The following is a 13,461-nucleotide window of genomic DNA, read 5'->3' on the forward strand; positions in this document are numbered from 1 at the left end:
AATAAAAGAAAAAATATTTTATTGAATTTGAGAGACTCATGCCACGGTTTCATGCCACATTGATGGAAACTTCACATCATTTCACTGACTAATTTTACCGCAAATAAAAGTATTTTCAGTAAGTGCGTTGCTCCTGTAACATTTGGATATAAGCAAGTGAGCGATTTTTCGGGGCTGCTCGCTTTAACTTGCAGCACCGCTATTTACTCCATAAAACTGACTTGTAGGAGTTCTCTTAAACCAATGCATGATGGTGACTGAAATTTCTGATGCCCTGTCAGAACTTGCTCAATTTTTCAGACATGATGCGCGTGAGATGTTGCAAAACAGAAAATGTGGCAGTCGTGAATAAAGTTGCTGCAAGTCAGGTTGTCACTTTGCTTGTGTTCAAGCACATTTAAAGCGAAGCTTTTTGCCACGTGTCTTGATGCTGCATTGATAGGGCTGTGTGGAAAACGGTTCGGTTCGGTGTCTTACCACTCTGGTTGACGCCCAAGGAGATGTTATGTTGGGAAGCCACAGCAGTGGAATGGACATGAAAGTTTTGCTTACACCAATCACCATAGAGCATGGGACCTGCATTTCTTAATTAGGCTATTTATGTGCTGTACAGCCACTGTCAGGAGAACTTTGTCAGCAAGGCATCAAACCATAAAAGTAATAGCTGGCTCTCAAGTTCAACAACATTGATTTCTTTTGGTATTGAAATGAGTTATATTTTTTTACTGTAAGATTATTCAGACATTTTTTACGGCCCCTTCTGTGTTACTAAGAATCGGTGGACAACTGTACTTTACATAAAATGTCAAATTTCGATGTGGCGAGATTTCGATATAATGACGTAAAGTGCCAATTTTACCGGCTTCATTATATTGAGGTTTAACGGTACATACAGAGGCCACTATGCTCAGTCGCTGCAGTGCTTCACTCGTGCCTGACATAATATACAGGCATATGTAACCATCCACCTTTCTCTGTGAGTGCACCTGAGGACACAGTGAACCATACCATCTAAGTAAACCACCAGCCCAATAGAGGCTTTTACTATACATTCTTTATGAAGGAGGCCCTTTGCACAATGGAACGAAAAAATTATTGCAAGAAAACTGGCATACATGGGAGAGGAACAAGATCTTTTCTATGTGTTTAACGCCATAATATGCGTTAGCAAAAGTTGGAGGCAAGTGGTGCATTTTCAGCAAGCAGGAAAACTGTTTCCCTCAAGGTAGGTGGTACTACCCTAGGCGCATATCTACAAAATTTATCAAATGTAGCAGTGTTCCCTGATTGACTAGCTGAAACGGCTATCACTCGTGAATGATGAAAAAAAGTTTGGGAATATTAGCCCCGAGCTATTCGGAAGCAGCACAGACATGACAATCCAATGTTTCCAGCTGGTCTTCCTTGTAGGTACTGGCAAACTCCAATGACGCTTAGCTTTGATGACCTGATCACAAGCAACATATTCTTCGTGTCACAGCCAATTGGGATGAGCAAAATTTCCAACCAGAGAAAATTTTGTTCGAAAAATTATTACCAGTACGAATTCCACTCTGCTGCCCCATCAGCTTGCATTCCCGCGCTTTTATCGCAGAAGCTAGGTCTGGCCAGAGTCACCTTACCCCACTCCACTACCTATCTAAATGTATGCCATTCGCGCAGACTTGGTGCAAGTGGGCTGCTTTCTTTACAAAGTGCCTTCTTTATCACCCACTCCTTCCTGTAAGACTTCGGTCCCCAAAGTAAGTCAATAACGTAACCAAAAATTTCAGTAATGGGAGCACCTTTGCGTCTCTTCCGCTTGTCCTTCTTGGGGCTGGTCCGTCCGGCATCCTCCGATTCTTCCTCCTCACCGCTATGCCATTCTCTCACTCCATTCTCCTCAGTAGACTCCGAGGCGCCCGCATGGTCGGACTCTGTCCCCGAGTCATCGGCCTTGCAGTCTGTAATGGTTTCCCACAGGCAGGAAAGGTCAGCTTCTTGCAAACCGACCACAATCTATGCACTATATAGGTCAGGTGGCCAGTCTCTTGGGTCAAATGAAAAGCAAGCACCGAAATCACTACAAGGCTGTTATGTGCCAAAACAAGACCAATAAACTTCTATGTTGAAGGCTGAAATCCAGACAAGCGAACAGGGTGCCTTACAAGCGGTGGTGCACAAGGTCAAAGTGAAATTTTGGTTCCCAGGGCCAGAGTGCACTGTCCTGGCGTCGTAGGCATCGTATTCTGGCCCACCAGCTCAATTTTATTTCCACAGTCTTAAAGAACACTACGCAATAGGAAAATAACAGCATGTGTCTCGGGTCACTAGAGTGCCCCAGCTTGGCATGCTGCCATCTTATGTTGCAACGACTTGTGGAACACTTCACCTCACGTAGATGCCAAATTTTTTAGTGACTTCGGATCATAGATTTTGCCGGTTAGTGTGTATTTGCTTGTGTTTTTTTCTGAGGTGCAACAAACTGGGTTCCACTGTATATACAGGAAGCAAAATATCAGAAGATGGCTTTGTATTTTCACAGTATAGTACACTTAAAGCACACACACACACACACACACACACACACAGCCTTACGGAAAGCACCACATACCCTGCGAGAATGCAGGGTATGCGCAGGGTAAGTTCAAGTGACAGCTTTAAGTTCAAAACCAACTCATTTAGAGGGGTTGCCACCTGTCCAGATGGTGTCAAGCTGAGTCAAGCAAAGTTCTGCTAACCATTTGTTTCTATATACCTTGTTCTTTTCCTCAACTCCAAGCCTCGTGCATCCAATGATTTCGTCCCTATGGCTTTTCCTTTACGCTGCCTGTGCTAGGTAGTCTTTTTGACATTACAGCACTTTCCCCACAACCTTACTGCTTAAGTCTGTAAGACTGCTGCTTATGTGGTCATCACAAATATGTGTGACCATGTTCCTTTTTATCACTGAAGTTACCTTGAGGTGTCTGCAAAGAAATAAGGCATGCAGCTTCTGGGTCCAACACGCACTTTGATTTCTAAACTAATGAGCTCTACGTATACTTTGTAATTCAATGATGACCACCCCGATCAAATAGTTTGCAAAGCCCAGCTTCAATAAATGAGTGGTCAGCTTGGCCTAGCTGTTCATGGCACACAGTAAAAATACAGTATTTACTCGCATAATGATCACACTTTTTTGTCAAAAGAATTGACGCAAATTCAGGGGTGTGATCATTACGCGGGTTAAATTTCCCACGAGAAGAAACATTTTCTTTTTTCATCCCGCATTTGCTGCTGGATGACAAGCAGATGACAAGCTGTCAGTGCGGGACACCAAAACAAAAATGGCGGCCGGAGGAGCAATTCGAACACGATTATTCTTTTTTTCTCGTGAGTATGTTACGCGCATTTAAACAGTTTCTTCCGTATCAGTAATGGATATTATTGTTAATATCGGCAAGTTTGCGACTATAGCTTAGCCATGTCCACTTTGAGGGGACAGAAACAGAGATGGGTGCGCTTAGCTGCCAGTGACATAGAAACACATGGCGGGCATGCTGTGGAAACTGCGGAATTTGTTTTAATTGCTATCCTATTATGGCACGTTTCCGCTAAGGGTGAGCGAATATCTTAGCTGCATTACAAGCGTCGGCGTATGAATAGGGCACACTTTTAATGTATCAGTGTAAACGTGGCCACTATCGTTGCGGATTGCGATTCGTTGCGTGTACATGAGTGCAGACGAAAATAATTGAAAGGTGCCCTTTATGTTGTTGTTGTTGATCAAAACCATTATGAAGTCCACAAATAATAAAGCCGAGGCAAGTTTGGTTGTAGCTTTTTTTTTCATGGAAGTGCGGAAAGTAATGAAAGGAATGAAATGGGGCATCTGCTTAAGAATGTTGGGTGCGTGCAGACCGCTTGGCATGTCTTCAAGAGTCATTCGCGTAGCATTTGACAGATGGTAAGCGCGATCATCATTAGCTAGACTTGGCACACGACATATCGCTGCGACGAGTGCAGGGTGCGATCATTACACGGGAAAGAAAAAAATCGGATTCTGCCGAAAAAATTCAGGGGTGCAATCATTAGGCGAGTGCGATCATTATGCGAGTGAATACGGTACTACGCAAGATGTTGGCGCCCTGTTTATACTTGCAATAACTGTATATATTTCAACGTTCTTGACAATTCAACGCTTCACTCACCTTGTCTGCCGCTAGAAGAGGCAGAATCTCGCCGTAGCTCCTTTTTTCGTCGGCTTAAGACCTCAATGTCACACTTTGGAAGGGCAGCAAGGTGTTCGTCCAGGTCAAAGTCCCTACAAGAAGACAAAACAATAGCCGAACTTGAAGCATCAACTTGGCCAAACCAGTAGTGAAAGCATTCAGAAGTAGGGATGGTCAATTAAATTTTTTATTCAATTAACAATGAATCATTCATAGTTTTAGACCATAATCAATTAATCACTTTTGATGCAGGGTTTTTCATTGATTAACCGATTAATCAAAATTTTTGCCAGGTACATTAAAGAGGTTGGAACACAGTTATCTACTTTTGCAGGAACCTATCTTAAGGTTTGAGAGGTGGAACCAAGTTAGAAATACAAGTGTATAAAGTTTGATAAGAATAATCTTTCATTTGTTAAAGACTAAATAGAGTTGGCACTAGTGGCCTTTGATCATTAAGTGATGCACTAAAAGGAGACCTGAGCCATTTTTTACCAAAGAGGAGAAAAGCATTTTTGCCCGCAAAAAGTACTTCAATGTGTTCAGCAGAAGTGGAATTATTGGCAATCAAACATGGCCTCCGCAGTGCTCCCTCCCATTCCTTCTTCAATGCCTTGCACTGCGAAGGCTACGGCGCAGTGGAGCGTGACCACAATGATCCACCTTGTCACCTGGCGCGCTGCTCAAATTTCACTTAGGATGTTAAAGCAAATGCCATGAATTCAGATTTTGGTGCCTACCACATGCTAAACATAAGCAAAACGCAGTTGTCCTCAGTGAGCTGCAGTGTGCTCAACCAGTGGACTCGTGGCGTCACCCCACAGCAGCCGCGATATCTACGCTATGTAGCCGACTGCAGCTACCAATAGCAGTTGTGTATGGGAATCAGCCTTATGAAATAAAGCATAATCCTGCCTCCTTAAGAGAGTAAATAACCAGACTTCAGTTGAAAAGAGAGTGTTTGAGAGAAAAATGACCTCGTGATCTGCTTGCAAGCTCCAGGCACTGTGTATGACAGCAGAACTTGGCTGAGATGTTCACAGTAGCGTATGCTACTCGTGGACTATGTTAATTCACAAAGAACAAGGGGTGGTTCAGGGCCCCGTAAAACAAGAAATAAGAAGAATGGCAAAAGTGAAACGTGAAGTCCAACTAAAATATGCAAGAAATTGCAGTAAGCACAGGGGAAAAGAAAATTACTGGTTTAGGATTCTAAGCCACACGTTTTTTTCTACAGTGTGAAGGAATGTCAATTGGCTGGGATGTTTGGGTGAAACCAACACTTTCTTTGAATGTCCACACAACCAGCATGTGAGAATAGACGCTCGGAAGCTATAGATTTGCTGGGATCAACATGAACTCCATCGCTATGTCAAATGCATGCTCCAAACTGGTGCAAATGCTGTGCCATATCTTTAGTGGACTCGGAGTGACACGATGATAAATGGCTCGGTTTCTATAACATGCCACGAATTGCGTGGATATTTCAAGCCTCCGGCTTCGGGCAGCGTGGTGGAGTGCAGGGGGAGAGAGGGGAAGCACTCGCCTCAGCATCACTCGAGACTCGCAAAAACAGTTGACAATCGCTCTATCACAGCCACACAGTCAATGCTCGTACTCCACCATTCTAATGTTTCAAAATTTTCACACCACTCCTGTCAAACTCAAGAAAACAATTATCCAAACATGCCTAATCGATTAAGCCTATTAAATGAAAGGTGGACATCGACGACAATGATATTGCGGGATAATTTTAATCGAATAATCGTCCATCGATATTACCAACCCTACTCGGAAGGCGATACGTACCAGCAATGCACAAAAAAAAAAAAGAAGAAGAAGAAAGAGCTACGAATCAAGCTCAGAGGCACGCTGTAAGGAGTGCCGTTTCACATCCCTGTCAACAACAGTTATATGGGTTCCTCAAATCAATGCCTACATAGGTATAGAGTAACTTCAACTCTTTCAATACTCTAGTTTTGCTAATCAAGCAGTAAGAGCTTTACAAACAGAAGAGAAAATGAAGGTGAAACTTCTATTTCTTGAATCTCGCACCAAAGCCCTTCATTACCACCCCATCAAAATGGTGTAGTGGATTTCAAAGTATTTTTTGTTCTTCATTCTTTTTTTTTACATAATTGAGCTGTTTTGGCACAGTAAATGTTCTGAAAGCTCGCTAAGCTCACTCTTTGGCCCCTTTATATTACAATGCAGTCCAACTTCACCAATAAAAAGATTAACTACACCTGAACACACACCATCATTGGCCAATCGTCGCAGAATGTCAAAACAACATCTTTATAACATGTCTTTTTCATTCGCTACCGCCAGCAACGAATTCATCGTACCTATCCACTATGTGTCCCGCACCAACCACCTGAATGCCGTCGTCCCTCCACGTACCAATACCACAATGTTCCAACATTCCTTTTTAATACACACTGAGTGTGACTGAAATTGCCTTCTCAGCCATATTGCTACAATCAATGACCCTGCTGGTTTAAAATCTGTAGCTTCAAAACCGTGTCATCTATTCCATGGCTTCAAATAGATGACATGGCCTACACCTCAGCTTTAGCTTGAAAGCCAAATGCTGCGAGAAGCTGAACTAGCATCACTCCCACAACTCGGGCACAAGATGCTGCAGCACCACATGGCTGAAGCAAACGGAGACGCCTAACATATCACTAGAGATAGACGCTACCACCAACCAGTCTTCTCGGACAGCTCCATGCACAACTGTCAAGAACACAAGGGATGGCATTTACATCTTTGGAAGTTTTCTGGGACAAGACGGGCAAGTGCATGACTGGAATGCTGTAAATAGAATCACACCGGCCACACTTAACTCGGTATGGAGCTTCGCATGTGAAGCTTTGATAGTGAGCTACACTTAGCTCAATCCCTCTTTCCCCTGCCCAGTACCGAAGTAGGCCCTTTAGCTATCATTTAAATATATTCTCTATCTCTCCCCAGCCCAGCAAACATGGCCGCTGTAGTGAAAACAGGACATAAGAGGCAATAAGACATGCCTTCGTTGTGCAACATAGTAACTGTTAAGGCTCGCCTCTCACGGCATGCAATTGTTCGCATATGAACGGAGGTGACCAGCCCAACCAGCATTTCAAAGCAACTTATCCTGAATCGGTCGCCTACAGTAACAGCGTAAAAACTTCTGAACATGGCATTCCCATTATCCAGACAAGTGCACTCTGGGCAGCACAGAACAACAGAGCATGTTTGCAAATAATAAATACAGTATAACCTCGTTACAACAGGTCTGCTTACAATGGACATTTGGATATAACATACCGATTTGCGGTGGTATGCCAATCTTCCCATCTCTTCTATTGATTGAGCTTCATATACAATGGATTCTGTTAAAACACACATTTGAATATAACTGACTAAATTCGAATGCCAACAAGGTGCTCGTACACCTTTACAGCAGACTTCTGTATGGCGGACATTCCCAATCCAATAGCTCCCAACTTTAAAAATCGCTTGGCACATACTTTTGCAACAAGAATAGCAGGAATTACAAAGGCGGTGGCCATATTGAGGCGGCCATATTTGGCTTGGATTATGCTGGCTGGCTTCGACCAGGAGCGACAGGCTTTAACCAGACTGAGATTACGAGAGTGTTGGCGGATGTCATGGAGCCAAACTCGTCAGCAAGTGCCGTGTGTGCGAAAATCTCAAAATGATGGAGTGGAAGCAGATTTCCCTCAGGGACAAGCTTGCGATCATTGAACAAGTTGAAAAGGGAAAGAAGCAGACAGACGTCACAGATGCCTTCGGCTTATCAAAGCAAATGGTGGGCCCCTTTGATTTTCCACTTCTGGCTACCCGTGGGCTGCCAGAGCCAGCCAGAGTGCCTTCATTTTTCTTGGGTTACTCCACCTTCCCACTACGCACTTCCACCGGGCGTTAGTTTTATTCGAGCTGGACGGTTCTGGCTACCCGCGGGCTGCTAGAGCCAGCCAAGACAATTTTGGTCTGGAAATTCTCTTGCTAGCAGATGACTGAAAGAGGTGATGGGCACTTGCTGCCATCTTTGTGGGGACTTGACAGATTGCAACGCAGCATTGAGGACTTAAATTTACCTTGTTCAGCCAACTGTCTACGGTCATCTTCGGATTTCCTTACTTCTAGCATTATCTTCTTCGGTTCTAACGCACTGTTCCGCATTGCGAGGCGGTGCGATTCGAGCGGCGGTCAACCGTTTGAAGCCTTTTTCTGTGTAAGTGTGTGTCCCCTATGAAGGCTTCTTCCCGGCAGTGATAAGCACACTGCGCTTTCATGCGTGCATGTTATCTGCATCGTGTTCCGCGCAAGTTGTAGACGCTCATTCGCACAAACTGTGGTACATTTTCATTTCGTCTTTCGCTGGTGGCCTTCCATATCACATATCCCGCGTATGTATGCGGCGATATCTCCTTTTCCTGCAGTTAGCGAAGTCGTTGCAGTTAGCCCGAGTTCACTCCGCCTCTCCGTCGTATGCTTGGGTGGCAGCTCGAAACCGATAAAAATTTAAATTATGGGGTTTTACGTGCCAAAACCACTTTCTGAATGAGGCACGCCGCAGCGGAGGACTCCAGAAATTTCGACCACCTGGGGTTTTTGCATTTCGCCCCCATCAAAATGCGGCCACCGTGGCCGGGATTCAATCACGCGACCTCGTGCTCAGCAGCCCAACACCATAGCCACTGAGCAACCATGGCGGATAGCTCGAAACCGATGTTTGTTCGAAGTGCAGGTTAAGAGTGCAGACGTTAAGAATGCACTGCTTGGGTAAATAGGCACACGTACCGTATTTACACGATTGTAGGTCGACCCATTTTTTCAAATTTGACAATGCAAAGTTGGGGGGTCGACTTGGAATCGAAACCGAACCGTGAACCGCTAGTAACGGCGAGAAAATCGAGAAATCAGGGACGCTACGGCGTGGTTACAACTTTGTACCTACGTTTCTATGGTTACGGTAGAAGCGTAGCGCAATAATTTACCGTATTGCATGCATTTTGATGCCAATACAGGCGATGCCCACTTTGAAAGTTGGCGCTCTCAATCTGTGCCCATTCGCCACCGTACCTAGAGCGACAAACCTCCCGCCATCGAGTTCGGAAATGTATTAAACAATGTGATACAATCGTGGCTACGTTAGCGCCGTGAATTGAATCAAGGAATTCGCTAATACTCATTTTATTATTAGAGACCAACAGAACACTCACTGAATGTGAGTAACGTACTCACGAAGTAAAGGAAATCGCGTGCGGCCGCTTTCGTCAGTCGCATGTAGCTTGTTTTGGTATCCCGCAGTGTGGCAGTGGCCGCTTCCGGTTGATTGGATGGTCGTCATCTCGCAGCGAATGTGTTCTTGCGAATAAAGTTTCACGCTCAACCCACAGTGTATGGTTATTTCACGAGCTTGTACAGAAGCTTTTTTTTCTTCTTTAAAGAAACATTTACTGCGCGCACCGCGAGCGCAAGGCTCTTGTGGGAGCATCGATCATTGATGGAAAAGTCGCCGTTTGGGGGGTATTGGTAGTTGGCGGAAGAGCCTTTTTTTTTTTCTTTCTCTATGGAAGAGCTTCTCTTTGAGATGCGATTTTTTCGACGGCCATGTCAGCCACGTGATCGTCAGTGCTTCTGTTGTGTCTAATCATCGTGCCTGTCATGAGTGCCCCAAAGAACTGTCGGCGCTCGTTCACAGCTGCATTCAAGCGAGCTGCTATCCTCCATGCCGAGGAAACAAACAACTGCGCTGCAGGACGCAAGTTTGGAGTGAGTGAACGTGTGGTGCGGCAGTGGCGGCTTCAGCGCGAGGGAATTTTTTCATGCGACTCCAAGCGCCGTGGTTTTCGCGGGCCTAAGTCCGGACGCTTTCCGGAGCTGGAAACGAAGCTTGCGGCGTACGTGACGGATCTACGCGATCGATCACTGCTGGTCACGTGCGAAATGATCACTCAACAAGCCCGTGTCTTCGCTTCGGAAGCAGGAATACTGAGGACTGAATTTAAAGCCAGCAGGGCCTGGGCCTCTAAATTTATGAAGAGGGCTGGCTTCTCTCTTCGTAGACGCACCAGCGTGTGCCAGAAGTTGCCGGCCACATACGAGAATAAAGTCCTCGCCTTCCATAGGCACTTCCTAGAACTTCGAGACTCCCAATGGTATTTACTCGGCCAGATCGGCAATGCCGACCAGACTCCGGTATACTTCGATATGACCAGTAACACAACCGTGAGCGTTAAGGGAGCACGCGATGTAAACTTACTGACAACGGGCAACGAAAAGCTGCGTTTTATGGTCATGTTGTCATGCTTGGCGGATGGCACCAAGCTTCGCCCGTACATCGTGTTTAAGAGAAAGACGATGCCTAAAGAAGTGATTCCCAAAGGCCTTGTGGTACGGGCGAATGCAAAGGGATTCATGACGGATGATATGGTAGTGGAATGGTACCGTCTGGTGTGGCTCCTGAGGCCGGGGGCATCCCTCAAAAAAGACATCCCCAACCTGTTAGCGTTGGACTCCTTCCGGGGCCACCTCACCGACAAGGTGAAAGCGGTGCTTCATAAGGAACGCACCGACATGCTTGTAATCCCCGGTGGCTTGACGGGGCAGCTTCAGCCTCTCGACGTGGGGGTCAACAAGCCTTTTAAGGACCTGCTGCGCCGCGAATACAACGACTGGATTTCCAGAGGAAACCCCGACCTTACCCCAAGCGGGCGTGTGAGGAGGGCCTCCTTGGCTACTGTGTGCGGGTGGGTCCTCTCTGCGTGGGCGGCGGTACCGCGCAATGATGTGGTGCGGTGGTTCGCCAAATGTGGACTCGTACTTGACGACGACGTGCTGTGGGACCGCAGCAGCTGTGACGGCAGCAGCACCAGCGAGGACGACTCCAGTGACGATGAGTAGTCATCAACCGTGGCAATAAATTTTGCTTGTGTGAAATGCGCTCTCACTTTTTTTTTTTTTTTTGAGGCATGTGATTTTGGGGAGGTCGACCTACATTTGAGTCGACTTACAATCGTGTAAATACGGTACATTAGCTCATTGCCCTCATGATCGCAACCAATATTGTTTTTCGTTTGAAACTTTTCGTTGGTGACAGGCAGCGTGCATTTTCATGCGCCAGCCACATCCCTAGTTCGTACAAGTCAAATTGAGAAGCACAATCAGCCGAAACAAGCTTTCCGCGATCAAAGCCCAAGCAGGTTGGCACGAAATTTCATGCGTAGAAGAAGTACCCAGTATCCTGCTGTAAGGTCGCTCTGATTGTTCGTGTTCTTAAGTGTCACGAATCGGCCACGTGCTTTGTGTATAGAGAGGGGGTGCACTTCCCCCCCCCCATGTCAGCGGGGCAACTGTTTCTGTGTTATGTGGGGTCACGGACCGCGCGGTGTTGGGTGACGCGCCGCGGCAGGCGCCAGGAGGGCTAGTGCCGATTCCGGGAAGTCTGTATTGTGCGCAGGGTGTTGGCAGTCCGCCGACGGTCACACAAGTCCACACAGACCAGCCTTGAAAGGGACCGCTGTATACGGTATTGTGGGTCTGGCGCCCGAGTACCTGACTAATTGGAGGCGCCGCCGAGGTTAAGAAGGGCTTAGCAACCTTGACCCCGTGCCGCGCGTCCGGAACGCAATCGCCAGCCTTGTTGTTGGGTGCGACTGCCTGTGTGGTGTCGAAGGCCAGCTTACAGTGCACGCTGTAGGGATGCGGTGCACACGTGAAGAGTGCATTCGGACGGCGGCGTCTTGTAAACACGCACTCGGAGAACTTTGTCTTGTAGACAATAAGTTTGAAGGACAAGGAGGGCCATCCGTCTCCCACACGGCCAAACTTTGAGTACAGCGGCACTACGTGGTGTCGATGCCCCTGCTTCCGAGACATTTGCGGCCTAGACGCCGTTGGGATTTGAGGCGGTCTAGCGATAACTTGTTCGGGCCTGGCGTGTTTTGCTGAGCCCGTCACTAACTACGTAGAAACGAGAGGGCAACGGAGTTTTGGGGAAGAAGGAAAAGAGCTTTGTTTTCCAATATGTTTATTTTTAAGAGTAAGCCCATCCCTGTGGGCTGTGGCTTAACAAACGGTTGACTCTGATTGGCAACTGAACCTGTGGGACGGGCCAACGGCCCTACCGCCTTTTTTTTCTTTGTATATTTGGGCTATAAAAATCGGGACGACATGCTGTCCCTTAGACTTGGCTGAAATCAGGATTGCTGATAGATCAGTGAGCCTCCGTACTATGTACGTTAAAACGAGTCTGGGCTCTAACAGTCATTGAGACAGTCGAAGAGTGAGACTTTGTTTCTCAATTGTTCAAGTTTGTAATGTATTTGTTTTACCTGCCTTGTATATAGAAAAGTTTAACTATAAAGATTTCTTGTACATCTGACCTCATCGCTTCCTGCCTGTGTTTGATTAACAACTGCCGATCATCGTCCGAGAAGCTTCAAGTTCCAGCGGTGAAGCGAGGACAACAGAGAACGAACGAAACTTTACTCCTGCTTTTTCATGTTTTGTCAAGTGATGACATAAGACCAACTCATCAATGTCGCCGCTGGGCGACATGATCGCTACGGGCAGGGATCCTCGAGCAGTCGCTTTCAGGGATACAACAACTTACACGCGATTTCAAGTCTTGGCATCGAACACGTCGGAGGCCGTCTGTTGCACTGTCCAAGGCGAGTTTGGCCCAGTGCGCGTGCTGTGCCAAGTAGCGCAAGATCTCATGAAAGTGATCGTATCCTTGAATGCAACTATATATTTTCAAGGTGGCAACGCATAAATCAACTATGCCACGCATGCACCGGCCTCACCGGGCGCTGCCATACTGGTAGCAAGTTTACATTTATCCTGCGGCCAACTGTCCTGGCATTCGATTTCGCAAACTTCGGGCAGCTTCGGTTTGTCTTGGGATTCCAGCCAACGTGACTTCCTTTCAGAACCGAAACTATCTGGCTGCCGTCTGGCTGCCAGCGGGCTGCCACTGAATTCTATCGTCAGAAACAAGCAGGCAATCGCGGCCAAGAAAGTATCAGGCGACTTGCAACCTAAAAAGTTCAAACTTTGCGAAGCGTTTCCCTACGTTGAAAAGGTGCTACTTGTTTGGCTTCGAAACGCCCGTTTGAGAGACCCACAACGGCCTGCCTGCTGGTCTGGAAACGTGCAGATCAATTTGCTGTTGTTTTGTAGCAAGACGACTTCAAGTGCAGTGACAGCTGGGTCAACCGGTTCAAATTGAGACACAGGATCTCCTTCAAAT

General features: G+C 46.5%; 1 protein-coding gene across 2 annotated transcripts in view; it reads right to left on the bottom strand.

The window, feature by feature from the left end:
• The window catches only part of bbx (bobby sox), a 195,285-nt gene that overhangs the window by 13,681 nt on the left and 168,143 nt on the right, over positions 1 to 13,461 (bottom strand). For both annotated transcript variants that reach the window (XM_050178537.2, XM_050178538.3), the window contains exons 7-8: positions 4,173 to 4,285; positions 1,785 to 1,943 (exon numbers count right to left, since the gene is read on the bottom strand). In XM_050178537.2, coding sequence (XP_050034494.2) covers positions 1,785 to 1,943; positions 4,173 to 4,285 — 272 coding nt within the window. The remainder of the gene's footprint in view (positions 1 to 1,784; positions 1,944 to 4,172; positions 4,286 to 13,461) is intronic.

The sequence above is a fragment of the Dermacentor andersoni genome, chromosome 5 (assembly GCF_023375885.2).
Source record: "Dermacentor andersoni chromosome 5, qqDerAnde1_hic_scaffold, whole genome shotgun sequence".
Classification (NCBI taxonomy): Eukaryota; Metazoa; Arthropoda; class Arachnida; order Ixodida; family Ixodidae; genus Dermacentor; species Dermacentor andersoni.